General features: G+C 29.8%; 2 protein-coding genes across 5 annotated transcripts in view; one reads left to right on the top strand and one right to left on the bottom strand.

Moving 5' to 3' along the window:
- The window catches only part of LOC100206197 (short transient receptor potential channel 5), a 57061-nt gene that overhangs the window by 18415 nt on the left and 22343 nt on the right, over positions 1 to 16303 (top strand). The window contains exons 1-3 of one of the 4 annotated variants that reach the window (XM_065818417.1): positions 9470 to 9598; positions 15604 to 15690; positions 15986 to 16303. The exon at positions 15986 to 16303 is cut by the window's right edge and continues 302 nt beyond it. In XM_065818417.1, coding sequence (XP_065674489.1) covers positions 15666 to 15690; positions 15986 to 16303 — 343 coding nt within the window. In that variant the 5' untranslated portion in view covers positions 9470 to 9598; positions 15604 to 15665. Of the gene's footprint in view, positions 1 to 9469; positions 9599 to 15603; positions 15740 to 15985 lie in introns of those variants that run through there. The other 3 variants (XM_065818421.1, XM_065818419.1, XM_065818418.1) reach the window with 3 other exon arrangements.
- On the bottom strand, positions 5427 to 6116 carry LOC136090973 (zinc finger MYM-type protein 6-like). The gene has a single exon (XM_065817955.1). It carries the CDS (start codon positions 6114 to 6116, stop codon positions 5427 to 5429), a length of 690 nt encoding a protein of 229 aa, XP_065674027.1.

Here is a 16303-nt window from a genome sequence, read left to right as displayed (position 1 = left end):
TTCAAAATTTTTTGAGGAAATTATTATTCCCCGTTTATTTGGTAAACGTGGAATAAAACAATGTGTAATCCCTAAAATCAAGCACAGTGGAGGGTCAGTCATGGTCTGGTGATGGTTTGTTGGAAAAAAAGTTGGTGACCTTTTGCAAATTTCATTCTCTTAAGAAAACTCATTCTTTCATTTTCTTGAGAGAATGATAACTTTATTGAAAACAATGAGTAATCGAAAGTCATGAGAAAAATCTTTTTTTTAAAAAAAAAAACGTGAAAATATACTGTATGCATACATACTTGTAAATCATATTTGAATATCATATATGATATTCAAAATAATCTCTTATTTTGCTGAAAATATGATTATTTTATTATAAACAGTATAAATAAATACTTATGATGAGAAAAATCTTTATTTTTTTTGTTTATTATTAAATTTATCAAGTGAACCCAAACTTTTGACCCGTAGTGTGCATATTTATATATACATATATATATATATATATTAGGGATATGACTTTTTTGCAACCTACTAGGCCTGTATCGTAATTCAATGAACTTTTATGTAAAAAGAACGAATAGATGTTTCATTTTGACATATTTTGAAAAAAGGTCACCCCAAAACCAAAAAATCGAATTTTCAATAGGTACACTTTTGTACAGTAAATGAATATTAAAGGCTGAAGATGTTGTAAGAGTCATACTCCTGTTGTTATTTTATTTATTTATGCAACATGTACTGTGATATAACAAAAAACATTATGTGATATATAATTATACAAGTATTACAAAATTAACAGTATCAAAGCGTCTAGTACAACAATATACATAACTGTCTGTGTCTATAGGCCTACTGTGTTTAGTACATGGGTCACATGATGCTCACGTCTCATAAAGAGTCTAGCGCTTATTACTTAGAATGAATCGAAGTTGCAGTTTGTCTTTCTTTCTGCAGGAAGCATACAGGTCTTGCATCACCTTGATTGCACGTTCAGCTATCTGATTACTTCGTGGTATGTCGATGACGGATGGCTCTTTCTTCCAGTGATTTTTGAATGACTGCAATGCCTTTTTGTAAGGCTTCAATACATCAGATAAATTCTTGAAGTCATTGTCATTGTACTTTTGACTACTAAACCAATGTTCTGCCCACTCATATGAAATGAACCTGCAAACCTTCTCCAAATTCTTTCTCGCTTCAGGCATAAGAATGAACGCCAGAATGGCGAGAATGGCTCTTGAGTTCCATCTGGCATTGCTCATATTAGGAATGTTCTGAAAGTGAATCAGAGGGAAGTTTCTTTGTTCTTCATAGAACCTAAACACTCTTGTTAAACGGTACAAAAACTTCATATCGTCTCTCCACCCTGATTTATCAAGAATTTCTACAGTTCCAATCACAAACTTATCCTTCAGTTCATCATACTTATTCAACAGTTCAGACACAAATGGGTATTCAATGTTTGGAGATTTGGTATCACCCCCAAGTTCTTCGTCCATCACCAGACGGAGAATCCTGTCTAGTACGTGATGCTGACAACCGATAAATTGTGGTATTGTGACACCCTTTAATTTAAACATACGTTGCAACTTCACAACAACTCCATTTCTCTTCCCAGTATTGACGTTTGTTGTATCAGTAATGATCATCTTAATTGAATTCCACAAATTGTATTCATCAATAAGTTTGGCAATTTTTTCAGCAACAGTTTCAGCTTTGCCATCTTTTAAACGCAGTGCATCAAGTTTTACGTCAGTTCTTTCATTCTGAAGTACAACTACCTGATATTCCTTATCATCTATTCGTTTGCCGTCAAAGTGTAAGGACCACTGTTCCATTTTAAGTTGTTGTATCATTTCTTTTTTTAATTTACCTGCCTCTTTGAATATGGACTTGTAAATTGCTGATTGACTTGGAGTTGGAATATCAATACCTTGTTGTGATAATACATTGCATATTTTAGCAGCTTTCTTTGTGGAAACTCCACTTGATGTAACCATACTTACAGCAAATTTACTTTTGTAGTGCTTTCTAGTTTTTTTCTGAGTGTCCTCATCATCGTCTTTATCACCGTCGTCGTCTTCATCATCTTCACTCTTACTTTTGCAGTTTTCAGATTCAGTACCACTGTCTGTGGTAGACAGGACTTGGAATGTGGAAGGTATTGCTGTTCCAGACTGGACTTTCCTTCTCTTGGAAGGGTGAATGGTTTCTTTACTTGCCACTTGTCCTGTTGAGTACCCCACCTGTCCTTTACTTTCTTTTTGTAGGTGGTATAGACGTTTATCTTCCGAGGATAACCACTGGCCATTCACTTTCGTGATGTCAAATAATGCATTGAGAACATCATATTTTCCACGCTTGACACATTCATCATAGACCTTCAGCACCTTCATAAGCTTTGCTCTTATCACTTGATCAGACACACGTGGAAAATTCAGTTTATTGTCCCACAATTTTGTAATTTCCTTAGAAATTTGGTCTATTCGTTCTTTTCTTCCTTTAACATATGCTCCGAGAAACTGGTATCTTCCTACGATCTGCAATTGAAGTGGTATTCTGGATTTTTCATCGAGTGAATGTTCTTCTACAGCCACGCTTCCTCTTCTTCTGTGTGATTCTTGAAATCTCACCAAATTTTTAGTCCAAGTCTTCTTGTTCTTTGTTACTGTGGTATGACTTTTCTTGTGAGACATCATATAATATTGTTACGACTTTACGGATAGCTGAGCGTAAATATCCGTTTAATAAAGTCGTTTAATTAATAAAATACTTTAACTGTATAGTAATCCAATTATAGTTCGATAATCCAGTCAATGTTGATAACAGTTCGATAATCCAGTCCGTATCCTAACGATAATGCTACAACTACTTATACTTCGTACACTTACAGCGTCTTTAGTTCGCTACAGTAGTTCCTTATTAGCTCAGTTACACGCAGAGTACTTCATAGAACTATTCACATTATCAACACTGAGCTCTGACAGCAGCTCGCTTATATAATTATTTAGAGCTTCGAGAATGTTCTACTAAGTTCTATAATCTTCTACAGTCTGTTACAGTCGTCTATATCACCGTGGTAACACAATGACGTCATCACATAACAATTCCAAGTATTTGCCGGCACACGGCCGTTTCGTTGCCATGGTAACGTGTGGCGTTATATTTATAAATTCATAACAAAATAATGAAATAAATAGAATTAAGCTGAGAATTAAGCTTAAGATTAAAACATCGGTCAAAAATGAATGTATAAAAATGGTAAATCAAATTTTTATTTTGGGGGTGACCTTTTTTTGTTGCAGAAAGCTATTTGGGCCTTTTTTCATGATTTTAGGTAAAAGTTCATCGATTTATGATACAGGAAACATTTTATTTGAAAAAAAATTAAAAAGTCATATCCCTAATATATATATATATATATATATATATATATATATATATATATATATATATATATATATATATATATATATATATATATATATATATATATATATATATATATATATATATATATATATATATATATATATATATGAAAAGTGAAATTTTTAAAAGTCAAGCTAATATATTAAGTGAAGTGGTGAAGTGTAAGTAAAACGAGTGCGTCATATTAGCTTACTTAAAGAAAACATCAAGATTATCTGTATGAAAGCTTTTGAATTTTATATAAAGATAAAGTTAAACACTTCCAAACCCTTGAACGATGTTAATTGTTCGTCTTTTATTTTAAACCAATCGATGGCCTTTTTAGTACTTTAATGCAGTGGCTGATTGAGCATAGGGCGAGAGGGAAGAGGAAGCCAGCTGCTATCCCGCGCTCCCTTAAATATAAGTTTTTCATTGCAAAAATCTGCGTTAATTTTAAACGGAAATAGAAAACTAGGTAAAAACAAACCATCGGTTACATAGCTGCTTTACAAATTTACCCGCAATTATGGCAGAAAACAATATAGAGACGTTTTGTTTTAAGAAAATATCTCATATGATTATGATGTACACAGTCAATGCATTTTTAACATAGTTCAGTGTATCAAAACTACTGTGACTGTACTGTGACAGATGCAGGGCCGTAGTGAGATCAAAAATCCTTTCGGGCAAGGAGAAAAAATGCCGCCTCAAATTCAATAATTTTTTTTATGTTTAATTGGATTCAAATTTTGATAAACCTACTTAAAGCACATTTAAAATCAACTTTAAATCGTGCTATGTGGTTGAAAGTCATTGAAAAAATTACCAGGCATTACTTTTTTAAATAAATATTAAAATTAGACACATTCAAACAAAATTTATTTTTCTAGGTTTCAATGATGCAAAGTTATCAATAATTTCATTGTAACACAGAGATTTTGCGAGGGGATTTTCAATTGACAAAATGGCAAGATTAGTCAAACGTTCTTGACCCATGGAGGATCTTAGATAATTTTTCAAAAGCTTAAGTTTGCTAAAGCTACGTTCACATGATGCCACAGTGACGGGTAGTGTGAGAAAGATTCTAAGAACAATTTCAATGAAAGGGTATGCCTCAGTCAAAGAATAGGTGTGCATAAACTGGAAGATTTTCAATAGGTTTGCGTTTTTTAAATCTGGAATCAGGACACTGGCTCGAAACTTAAAGCTTTCAATTTCAAATAGAAATTCATTAGCATTAAGATCACGAACATATTTTTGACAAAGTTTATCTCCACATTTCTTCAGATCTTCAACTGACATACTTGCAGAGAGTTACCATTTAGAAACTCAAAATCTGATGAAATCTCAGCCATTGTTTCAAATCTCCAGTGTAATTGTGTAATTATGCTGTCAAAGAATATATTACAATTAATTTCAAAATCTTTTTCTGGAGGTAGGTGTGAACTTTCTTTCCTTGTTTCATCATCAAACATCCTTTTTGCTTTTCGTTTTCTTTTGATTGGAAAGCTAGCTTCAATGTCAAGATCTTTTGATATTATTTCAGCTTTTTTCATGCTATTATGAATGCCCCTGTCTTGAAGGTTTTGTATAGAAGCAATCAGCAATTTTTTTTGATGCAATATAAATTGTCATATTTTTTGATTGTAAGCTGCGATTCTCTCTGTCAATTAATGTAAGTATCATGTTCCAAAGGTCAAGCCAGCTAGGAAACTCAAAATCAACCTGAATCAAAATCTCTCTAGCTCCACCCTTGTTTCAGCATTTAGCAGAGAATCATTATTAATTTCTTGTAAAACATTGCAAACATTTGTGATTTGATTATTTAGTGAATGGATAGCCTACTTTTTGGCAGACCAGCGTGTTTCACTTTGACTTTTTTAGGGTGACTTCAAGTGTTTTCATCAGTTTGTCCCATCTGGTAGTAAAACTTGAGAAGAAATTGAATATTTTATGAACCTTTCCAAAAAATGTAATCATAAATGGGGAAACTTCTGCTGAATGGACTCCTACAAGATTTAGAGTGTGAGCTGCGCAAGCACATACCGTGCTAAATCATTTTTTGCAGTTATTTGGGCTTGAACACCAGAATATTTTCCAGACATGTTGGCTCCATTGTCATAACCCTGACCTCGGCAATCTTCGATGTTTAATTCATCTTTATTTAAGCTGAATAATATGTCTGAAGCCAGACCAACTCCGGTTTTTTGATGAGACTCAATGAAATCCAGAAAACTCTCTTCAATAGAACATTCTCCATCAGTGACACAAACATATCGGATTATTTCTGACATTTGTTCTTTGTGAGAGAGATCAGGAGTGCAATCAAATAAAATTGAATAATATTTGGCTTTTTTAATTCTCGTGACTATCTCGCTTTTCACCTTTCTGCCAAGAAGTTCAATTAGTTCATTCTGAATTTGTGGGGAAAAGTAACTAACAGATTTCTGCTTAAGTTTAACATTCGTTATGTGTTCTGCTAAAGGATGATGATAGCGTGCTATTAGTTCAATTGTGTTGAGAAAGATTCCACTGTTTGGCTCACCAATAATATTGGAACTGCCTCGAAAAGCCAAATTGTTTTTAGCGTAGAACATAATTGAATCTATAACAACTTTTAGAATATTTCGCCACTTTTCTTTTTCAGTTTGGATGGCATTTTGAATGTCCTTGTTTAAAGATCTTTCTTCTCTCAGATTTTTTTCCATTTCTTTCCATGAAGTGAAACTTTCTATGTTCACAGCTATTCTCGTGTTCAGGGATTCGAGGGTTTAGTTGTTTCCATTCTGAAAAACCTTTTGATGTATCTGCAAACTTGCTTGTCTTTGTGCTTCAAAAAAGGATACATGGAAAGCAAAACAAAGAATTTTTTGATGCACTGTATAACAACCATTGACGATTAACTTTTTCCCCATTAGGAAGATTTTTTTCAAACCAACTAGAACTAAAATGTCTGTTTTCTGATGATGTTGATGTGGTAGGATAGACTTCTCTTTTGTCTTGTTTAGCACCATGTTCAACCAAAGAACATCTTAGACTGTCATTAATTTTGGGCCAAGTTGGTGGATCATCAAACTTGAATTCTAACAGATTTGTTGTACCTGCATTTTGGTTGACTTCATTGTTATGCAGTAACTGTTCACCATCACATCGAAAAAAAAACTGGACTTTTTTGCGCTGTAAAAATAAAAATAAACCATATCAACATTTTTCCATTATAATATTGCAAATGACATGGCTTAGTTTGCTAAGTTTTTTAATTAAATTTATTTGTGATTTTGACTTGAAAATCCATCAATAAAAATATTTTTACCTGGTTGTTCTGTTTGATCTTCGCTTTTTTTAATCCATTTTGCAAACACCTTTTGTAATTTTTTGTCACTTTCAAGTCGTTGCTTTTTTAACTTTTTGAAAGCTGAACCAGATAGCTTTTTTCTTTTTTTTGATGGTGACATAATAGATTTTAAAACTTTTATTTCAAATTTTTTTACTTTTCTTGACAAAGAAAAAGTTTCTGTGTGCGACTAGGTGTAATCAATAAATACAAATGCAATTTTGCCTCGATTTCTGTTTTAAAAGTTCTCAAGTCAAAAAACTGCGAGTTAAAATTATTTTCATTTAAAAAATTGCAATCTGGGTCGTAAAAGTCATTAAGTAAAGCATTATTTGTAGTTTTGAAAACATTAAAGTGTTGCGTTCCAAAATCTATTGTTTGTTTAGCCATTTGTAAGGGTAATTAATTCTTACGCTTAAAAAAAAAATTAAGTTATTTTTTAAATTCGCGACAAATAATTTAGTTATATTTAGTCATATGTCATAGTTATATTTAGTCATATAAATAATTTAGTTATATTTAGTTATATGCGTATTTACCTTGATTGCGCAGTTTTTTCACTTCTTCCCATAGTTTCTTACTCTCTTCCATAGTTTCTTTAGCGAAATCTTCGTTAATATATATTCCACTGCCTTTCAGATTTTGTTTTAATTATTTAATTTTTTTTTAATTAACGTTTTAATTTCACATTGGAAATTATTTTAATTTGCATGAAGGTGCGAAAAAAATTATGAGGCGTGTCCAAAGATTTTGAAACGCAAATTAAAATTATTTTGGTTTTGAGGCGTCTTTAAAACATTTCATATAATAAAAAATGTTTATTAAATTTTGAAATTTGCCGCCTTGCTAATTTGCCGCCCATGCTGTGGCCTCGTTCGCCACCCCTTCACTACGGCTCTGGACAGATGTTCATAAAAATAAAATGGCTTTGCAAACGGTAAACAAATTTTCTTTTTAAAGGAGAAAAACACAAAATTGTAAATTAAATGATTTCAACATTGTTGAGCAATTTAGATTTATTTTTGTTTGTTGAATTGCATCCCCACCTCACTTGAAACCTGCTCGCACAGGCCCTACTTTCAAAGGTGCGTATGCATCATTATCTTCAGCAGTGACGACTGAACTGCAAATGAAAGACGTACATTTATTTTTAATAGAGAAATAGATGACATTATGTCTTTCTAACTTTTAAATACTCTACAAAATCGACTTGACTCTTCCTTTTACATCTGCTTATGATGAAAAAAGTTTCAGTAGACTAAAGATTATCAAAAATTATCTGTGATCAACAATGACAAAACATTGTCTTTTTAAATTGATAATTTCAATCGAATGTGAGCTTGCTGAGATCTTTGACTTTAAATTATAATAAATCATTTTGCTTCAACCCTGCGGGCACAATTATCCGTAGGACGTCTATAGAACGCTTTATAGACACCATAAGTCCGTATCACGGCGTTAATTTTAGTCCCAAAGTTTCCTGATTGCCAGTTTGCGTGTGTTTTCAAACTTACAGTCATAGTAAGTGGAAACCATGTAAAAATAACTATCAAGTAAAATAAACAAAGTCTTTATTAAAAAATAGTTGTTTTTTTTAAAATCAAGTCTTAAAAAAAAGATTCTTTTAAAAAATTTTCTGAAAATTAGTTAAAAAACTGGATTATTATTTTAATTATGGATTATAATTTGTGATAGAAATATTGGATTCTGCATGTCCTGAATTATTTTCCTGATGCAAAATTACAAGAGCTATCCAGTGGTGTGCGCAAGTCAGATTTTTTGAAAAAGTGAATAATAAGGTTTTGCTAGTCCATTCCTCTTATATATATATATATATATATATATATATATATATATATATATATATATATATATATATATATATATATATATTCACTTTCAAAATCTCTTGCTAAAAAGAAAGATATTAATGCAAGTATCAATTTCAAATGTAAAACTATGTCTTTTAAAGAGGTAAAAAAATGGTTTTTCGTAGACTTATTTAGACTATCTTTTCGTCGACTTATTTATCATGATTTAAATAATACGAAGAATGCGTAGAAATACATATATTCTTCAATGAACAAAAAATATAATTTATATTTTAATAAATTAACACATTAAAACATTCACTTTTTGACCAATTAAGCTATGAACCTTGGTTACTTAACAAAATTTTAGTGTAGACTGAACCAAACGTAAAAATATTACTGTCTACACGACACTTAGTTTTGATAGTCTCGCGAACAATTTGCGTTGGAAGATTTTTGGCCAAAAATCAACACCATGTATGATGTTCATAAGACGTCCGACAAAAGTTCTGTACCTGCTGGGAATGAATCTCGCAAAAAAAAAAATTTGTATTAACTAGGAGGAAAGTAAATTTCTTTTGTAATGCTTGCTTTCTGTAATAGGTATATTGTAAATATATTTTTAAATAACCTAACCGTTGCAATAGTTTTGAATGTTTTTTTTGTTGTTGTTGTTAACAATAATTTATCACAAGTGTGGTTCTCAAAAAAAAAATGTTTCTAGGGGTTAGTGTGCCGCCATCAATCTCTACCACCACCTACTCTTCCCTGACTCCCCACGGCGCTAAACCTCAATCCGCCACGGCTTTTGTCGTATAATCCTGACTTATCTGAACATACGATTTCTGAAGTAATACTTAAACATTTTTCTAACTATTTGGCTATAATGTAAATATTTATAAACATTTCAAAATTTTTGTGGCTCTTAAGTTATTTAGTTCTTACAGCCAATGAATCAATGGCAACAGTCAATCAACACTATGACATCAGTCAATTAATCAACGCTATGGGTCAATTTTTGCTTTTTCAGTCAGTAAGATCAGAGGTAATTTTTGGATTTTTAATTTTTTTTTCATAAATAAAATAAAGCAAATAGTGTATCTCTTATTGTCAAAAATAAACCACCACAATTTTTCATATTGTTTAACAAAGAGCAAAATTTCATATAGGAGTGTTCCTATGACAAAATATCTGTTAACGATTAGTTATTAACAATAATAATTGGTTGTTTCACATTTATTATGTGCCAAAAAAATTTAGTATATCTTTTTGAAAGTTTGTTTGCAAAGTTCAAACAATTGTAACTTAAATTAATCTTTTAATATAACTCAACATTGATAAAGCTCTTGCTAGTGCTCTTCAACATTGATAAAAACACATCAATAAAAAACTACCTCAATTAAACTGGTGTTTGTATTGTTGGAAGTTTCCTTTTCGTCTTTTGAATACTTTCAAAATGTAGGTGTGTGGATTTCTGGTTTTTACTGACCGATTTTAAAATTAAAATCTGTGACTCGTTTTTCTCTACTCGGAAAACTTTTTTATAGTATGCGTTTTTTTTTTCGATTCGAAAAACTGTTTCTTAGAATATGTGTTGTAAAATATAACTGTTATGCAAAATGTAGCTGTTATGTAAAATGTAACTTTTATGCAAAATGTAACTGTTGTGTAAAATGTAGCTGTTGTGTAAAATGTAACTGTTGTGTACCGTTTTAGCATTTTATACCAACTTAGATTTTATATTAAAAGTTCAATAATTTAAGTTTGTTATGAGTTTTTTTTTTCTTTTTTGCAGTTACCGAGCCTTTATTTACTTTATCTGTATTAAAGATTTCGTTCTTGTTCTGGAAGCCCATTTGTAGTAAAGATGTGTTGAATTATCTTTCTAATCCATGTCATACTTTATTTCCTCCGCAGTAGAAGTACCTAATTTTCCTTTAATCGTTTTATTGATAAAGTTTCATCGCAAAACTACCATTTGCGAAACTAGCCAAATATTTTATGAAAATCTTATTATTAACGTTAACCACTTTTCCATTGATATAGCTTATGTAATGTTTAAACATTTTGAAATTATTACAAATATATCTATAAATTCGGTACCGTAAAACCCAGATACACAGATAACTATGCATAGAGTTTATGATATTGATCAACACTTTTTGTAATGATAAAACTACCGAAGAAAATAGCGAGTTGAAATAAAAGATTTCAGCGGTTAAAAGAAAAGCATGGTTAAGAAACATTAGCACGAAGTGAATAAACATGGCAACAGTTTTTAGATCATCTTTACAAATTTACGTTACAGATTATACCATCTGATAAACTTTTTTGCTTTTCTTTTGTGTTCCATCCCAGTGAGCAAAAAACGTACTTTAGACGCTTAAAATATACTAGTGTGTTTTTTAATGGGCATAAGACGTTTAATAATACGTCTTATGCCCATTTAGATAAGTTCGGCAATGGCATCTTTTTGGTATTATTTAGTATAGAGCTTTTTGTTTGTAACTCTTCAAAATATTCTCCGTAAAACTCTTTTGGTAATCGTAGCGGCATGTGAAAAAATATATATATATATATATATATATATATAATAGTTTTTACAATGCAGTATTTTGTTCTAGTTATTTAAGTGCTCTAAGAAGTCCTAACGGTCTTATAACAAAGAACCGTGGAATAGCATTTAAACATTAAGTTCACACCTCCTTCCTTACCAATGTTGCATATATGACCAGAGTCGACTTCAAACGACGGACCTTAAGTTCTGAAACCAGAACTCTACACCACGGCTCCTATCACACGCCATGATTCTATGCATATTAAATTTTTAGAACTGGTTTGATGTTAGGCATATTGAGTAAGGTTAGGTTAAGTTGAACCAAGCTAAGAACCAGACCAACAAGTAGTTATTTCTATTTTATTTTTACCATTTAAAAATATATTTATTCTGTTTTCTTTTTTTTTTCTTGTTATACAACCTTTTAACAAAGATATTAAAAAAAAACAATATTTGAAATAACAAATAAATAACAAATTCGGATATTAAGACCAAGAGGTTTTTTCACCGAGAACCACAAAAATTAAACCCGTTTAAGGGCTTTTTTTTATTAACGGTAGTTAATAAAAGAATTTAAAATAAGATAGGAAATGAGTTAAGATTTTTTGAGAACTTGATTTCCGTAAATTTTATTTTCTAGGGATTTTTGAGAGATTGATTCCTGTGAAAATGACAGATAATTTTCAAAGTAGTAAGAACTATGCGTTCACGTAAAAATGACGCATAATTTTCATAGTAGTAAAGTAAATAAACCTTATTTGTAGAAAATTATTTATCAAAATCGATGGTCAAACAATTTCTAGTCAATTGGTTTTTTTTACTTTTTAATATTGCTGGTGTTTATAAAGTTTTTCATATTTTTTTAATATATTTTTTTAAATATTGTTTCATAACTTCACTTATTATTTTCGCTGCAAAACTTTGGGAAATATATTTATTGTTATAGAATCCCAAATTTTTGTTCCTCTTTATCTTCTATATTCCTTTTATTTTGTATAATAATTATGATATAGTCCTTATTATTTAAAACAAGAATATATTATTTCGAGTATGTTATAAAAAAATATGATAAATTTCATTTACAAATCAAATGAGTCAAGCATAAGTTTGATAAAAAAATTGCAAAAATGAATAATCTTTATAAATATTAAAGAATATTTATAATGCTATAGTATATTTATAATGCATAATGTTTTATGCCGCAGAAGACTAAAAGTCAGTTAAGTGCGCATTCTCAACCAACTTAGGATTTAAACAAATAAGATTTTTTCGTTTCGAATTTTTTTTTTTACTGCAAGAAAACATAACAAAAACTAGAAAATAAAAAAAAACTACAAATTGTATAAACGTAAATATTAGGAAACACAAAAATTGCAATATCTTATTTAGTTATGTTTTGAATAAACAAACAACTATAGATAAAGTGTTCCTTTGGCTAAGCACCTTTTATTAAATTTTTTAATTAATAAATACTTATGTATCATAATACCCAAATTTAAGAAATTTCAGATAACAACCAAAAATCTCTTAAAAGAAAAAATAAAATAAAAATCATTAGGATTTTTTTTTTCTTTTTCAGAGATTTTTATTTTCTTAAAGAGAATAAAAAATCTCTTAAAGAGTATAAAAAATCATTTTGAGAAAACAAAAATCTCTTTAAGAAAATAAAAATTACTTAAAATTTTTTTTAATTTTTTACGGTAATGTATCTTTTCAGGTAAATCTATTTTTAAAGAAAAAAAGCCTAAAGCGCTAAAGTAGTGAATCATTATGGTTCCATTCGCCATGGGGCCATAATGTTGACTTGATATACGATAAGTTTTTTACGCTTAAGAAAATAATAAAAGCTTAATAAGGTATAAGTTATTGCTGATGGGCGGTACTCCACCGGTGAACCGTTTATATGGGTGGGTTTTTTGCAATCTTTTTCTTAATTTGCGATACTTTAAATAATGCAGTTGGTAGTTTCATAAATTTAAAAAAGTTTTGTGCTGGTCTTCTCCATAACTCAGTTTTATGCTGATCTTCTCTCTTCTAACGGAGTATCAGGTAATATCTTTAAAACTATTGAATCCCTTTTGACCAATCGTAGTATAAAAGTTGTCCTCGATGGACAGCACTTTTCTTTATTTCTTGTAACTTCAGGGGTTCCTCAAGTTTCTATCTTTGACCCTATACTTTTTTTAATTTACATTAAAAATCTCCCAGAAGTTTTCACATTTAAGGTGACATTGTTTGCTGATGACACTACTCATCGTTTCCTAGTCTTCCTTTTGTTTTCTAGGATAAACTCTTACTTCCGATCTTTCTTGGAAACCATATATCAAATTCATTGCAAAAATAAAGTCAGCTAAGGTTGCATCTCTTTATTGCGCTCGCCACTTTCTTACGTAGTTGGGCCAGCTCTTGCAGCCAATCTTCAACTACTGTCACATTGTCGTAATGTTGCTTCTTTTTCTCTTTTCTATAAATACTATAATGGGCACTGCTCTAAAGAGCTAGCGTCTCTTGTTCCTCTACTAAAATTCATTCTCGTGTTACTCCTCATTCAATTAAGTCTCATCTTTTTACTACGACTGTTCTTAAGTGCTAACTTCCGAGGAACCAATTGGTACATTAATTAATAAGGCTACAACTATTCTTTATTAAATTTTAAAAATAAAAAAGTATATAAAGCAATACATTCAATATTAAAGGAACATATAGAAGAATATATAGATAATACTGGAGCAAACAAGACTCGAAGGCTGTAGTGTAGTTTCAGAATCAAGATGTCCGATGCTCAATGTCTACTCTTGATGTATATGCTACATCGGTAAAGAAAACCGCGTAAAATTTCTCGTCAAATTATTAAGTATTTCTAGAGTAACTTAATAGTCGAAAGATAAAAACGAGCTGTTGCATAACCTTTTTTTATAGTAATTAGAAAACTATTTTTTAAACTAGATTACTATTTTTTAGTCTTAAATCAATTCCGCTTAACAGCGTTAACTTAATTTTAGTTAAAATTTTTTGAAAAAGTGCCATAATCTACAAAAGATCCTAGCTCTAATCTGTTCTAGCACATATTAATTTGATAAAATTGTCAAAACACAACATTTCATCAATTAGAATTCCGACAAAGAAAGAGCTTATAGTTAAGAAAAATTGCCAATGAACGATCAGAACAGATCATATTATTAAACTGCGATGTCATTCCACCTAAAAAGCAATTTATATAAAATCTTATTTATATAAAATTTATTTAAAATTTTATTTAAATTTGATCCAGCAATCGTGATTTTAAGAAGATTTTTTTTAAAAAAAAAGAATTTTCGGTCTGAATTTTTTCGTTACATTTTATTAAAATGTAACGAAAAAATTCGTTACAATTATTAAAAATCGCCTTAACTACACCGAGAAGATTGGCAGAGTAAATAAAAAACAAACATACTTTCAAAAAAAGAAGAATATAAAAAAAGATTGAATAAACAATGAAGGAAAAAGCGAAAGCTAGCAACAAATAGTAACAATAAAGATTTCTTGTTACTATTTGCTGCTAGCTTTCGTTTCGTTATATTCTAATAGTATCGCTAGCTAAAAAGATCTAGCTTTAGATTTATCGTTATGTTGCAGTTACATTCATAGCTACAATTTTCAGCTATCAATATATCGTAGTAATATCTATTGCTAAAAATAAAATTGCATTATTATAAGTTCAATTATTATCATATTAATGTTTGATCAAAATGCTAAAAATCAACTTTTTTTTAAAACGCAAAAGATTAAATTAAAAAAAAAATTTGATGAAAAAATCGCTGAAAAACCGCTAAAAAACTGGCTATTGGCTCATTTCCCGCCGAAATTATGTCATGTCGAACTGAGACTGAGCTGATTGATTTATAAAAAAAAAAAAAATAAAAAACTAAATTGCATACTTGTACGCTTGGCGGAAATACAGAGTTTTACTGTTACGAACAAACAACCTACAAGAAATTTTGTTAAAAAAAAAAAAAAGGTTTATATATAGAATTATAATAATATATATTTTATATATAGAATTATAGCAAGAAATATACCGGACATAAAATGATAAAGGAAAACCTTTTCTATAAAATTTGTTTTGATGATTGATTTATTCAGGATTAAATAAAAAAAAATTTCCTTAACAAGAATGAAGTAAAAAGTTATAATTAAATTATAGTTTAAGAAAAAATCATGTAATATTTTAAAAAAATGTAAACATCTTGACTTTATTTCCTGTTTAACTTTATTTAAAATAATGAATTTAAAACTGTGAAGACTAATGGCGTCAGATTGCATACCCACACTTTTCTTTCTAAAGGAAAATTTAAAAATAAATCCTTTTCAAATTTAAATTAACACTTGGTTCTTGATGTGTGTCAAGCAGTCAATTTTTAGTCTCAAAATAGTTAATTTTGAGTGTTAAGAATTGATAAGTAGTTTTTCTATAAATACTAACCGAATTCTTATATATGCGATTCTTATTTCAGATTAAGTATACCATAAGAGCGCACAAGTAAAAAGAAAGAAAAATTAAAGCAAAAAGAAGGAAATGAGCAGTGTATGGGAAAATCAATGTATGGAAATACTTTATCTCAACCCTTGACCATTGAGAATTTTTTTCAGGTTATAGTTATCATGCAAATATTAGAAACACTTTTTTTTTTGCAAAATACTTTATTTTGATTAACAATAAAAGTTTATCAAATTAAAGAAATTTAAAATTAAACTCCTAACTATTATTATTATTGTAAATTTAATTTAATAATAATTTTATTTATTTCAGTTTTATAGCAGTTAATATTGACAACAGTTATTTAAAATTCTTCTTTTTAAGTGTAAATCATGTAAGTGTAAATCTTTTTTCATTAGTGCTTGAAATGAAAATTAAAGAGAGTGTTAGCAATATTTCAAGAAAACTGACAGTATTTCCTTCATGGGGACTGGAGTATGACAATCTGCTTGCCGAAGCGGTACAACGTAATGCAAAAGAAGCTGTTAAACTACTTCTTCGTTTTACATCAAACTTATCCTCCAACAATTTTGCACCAAATAAAAGTTTGACAGCAGCAGCCCAAACTGGAAATTTGCAACTTATTGAGTTATTTACTGAATGCGGGTACACAATTGCTGATGGACACGATGTCGATTGTGAATGTGAGATATGCACAAACGATTGCATCAGCCAAT

This window comes from Hydra vulgaris, chromosome 14, assembly GCF_038396675.1.
Source record: "Hydra vulgaris chromosome 14, alternate assembly HydraT2T_AEP".
Classification (NCBI taxonomy): domain Eukaryota; kingdom Metazoa; phylum Cnidaria; class Hydrozoa; order Anthoathecata; family Hydridae; genus Hydra; species Hydra vulgaris.
This window is presented reverse-complemented; position numbering and strand designations above follow the sequence as displayed.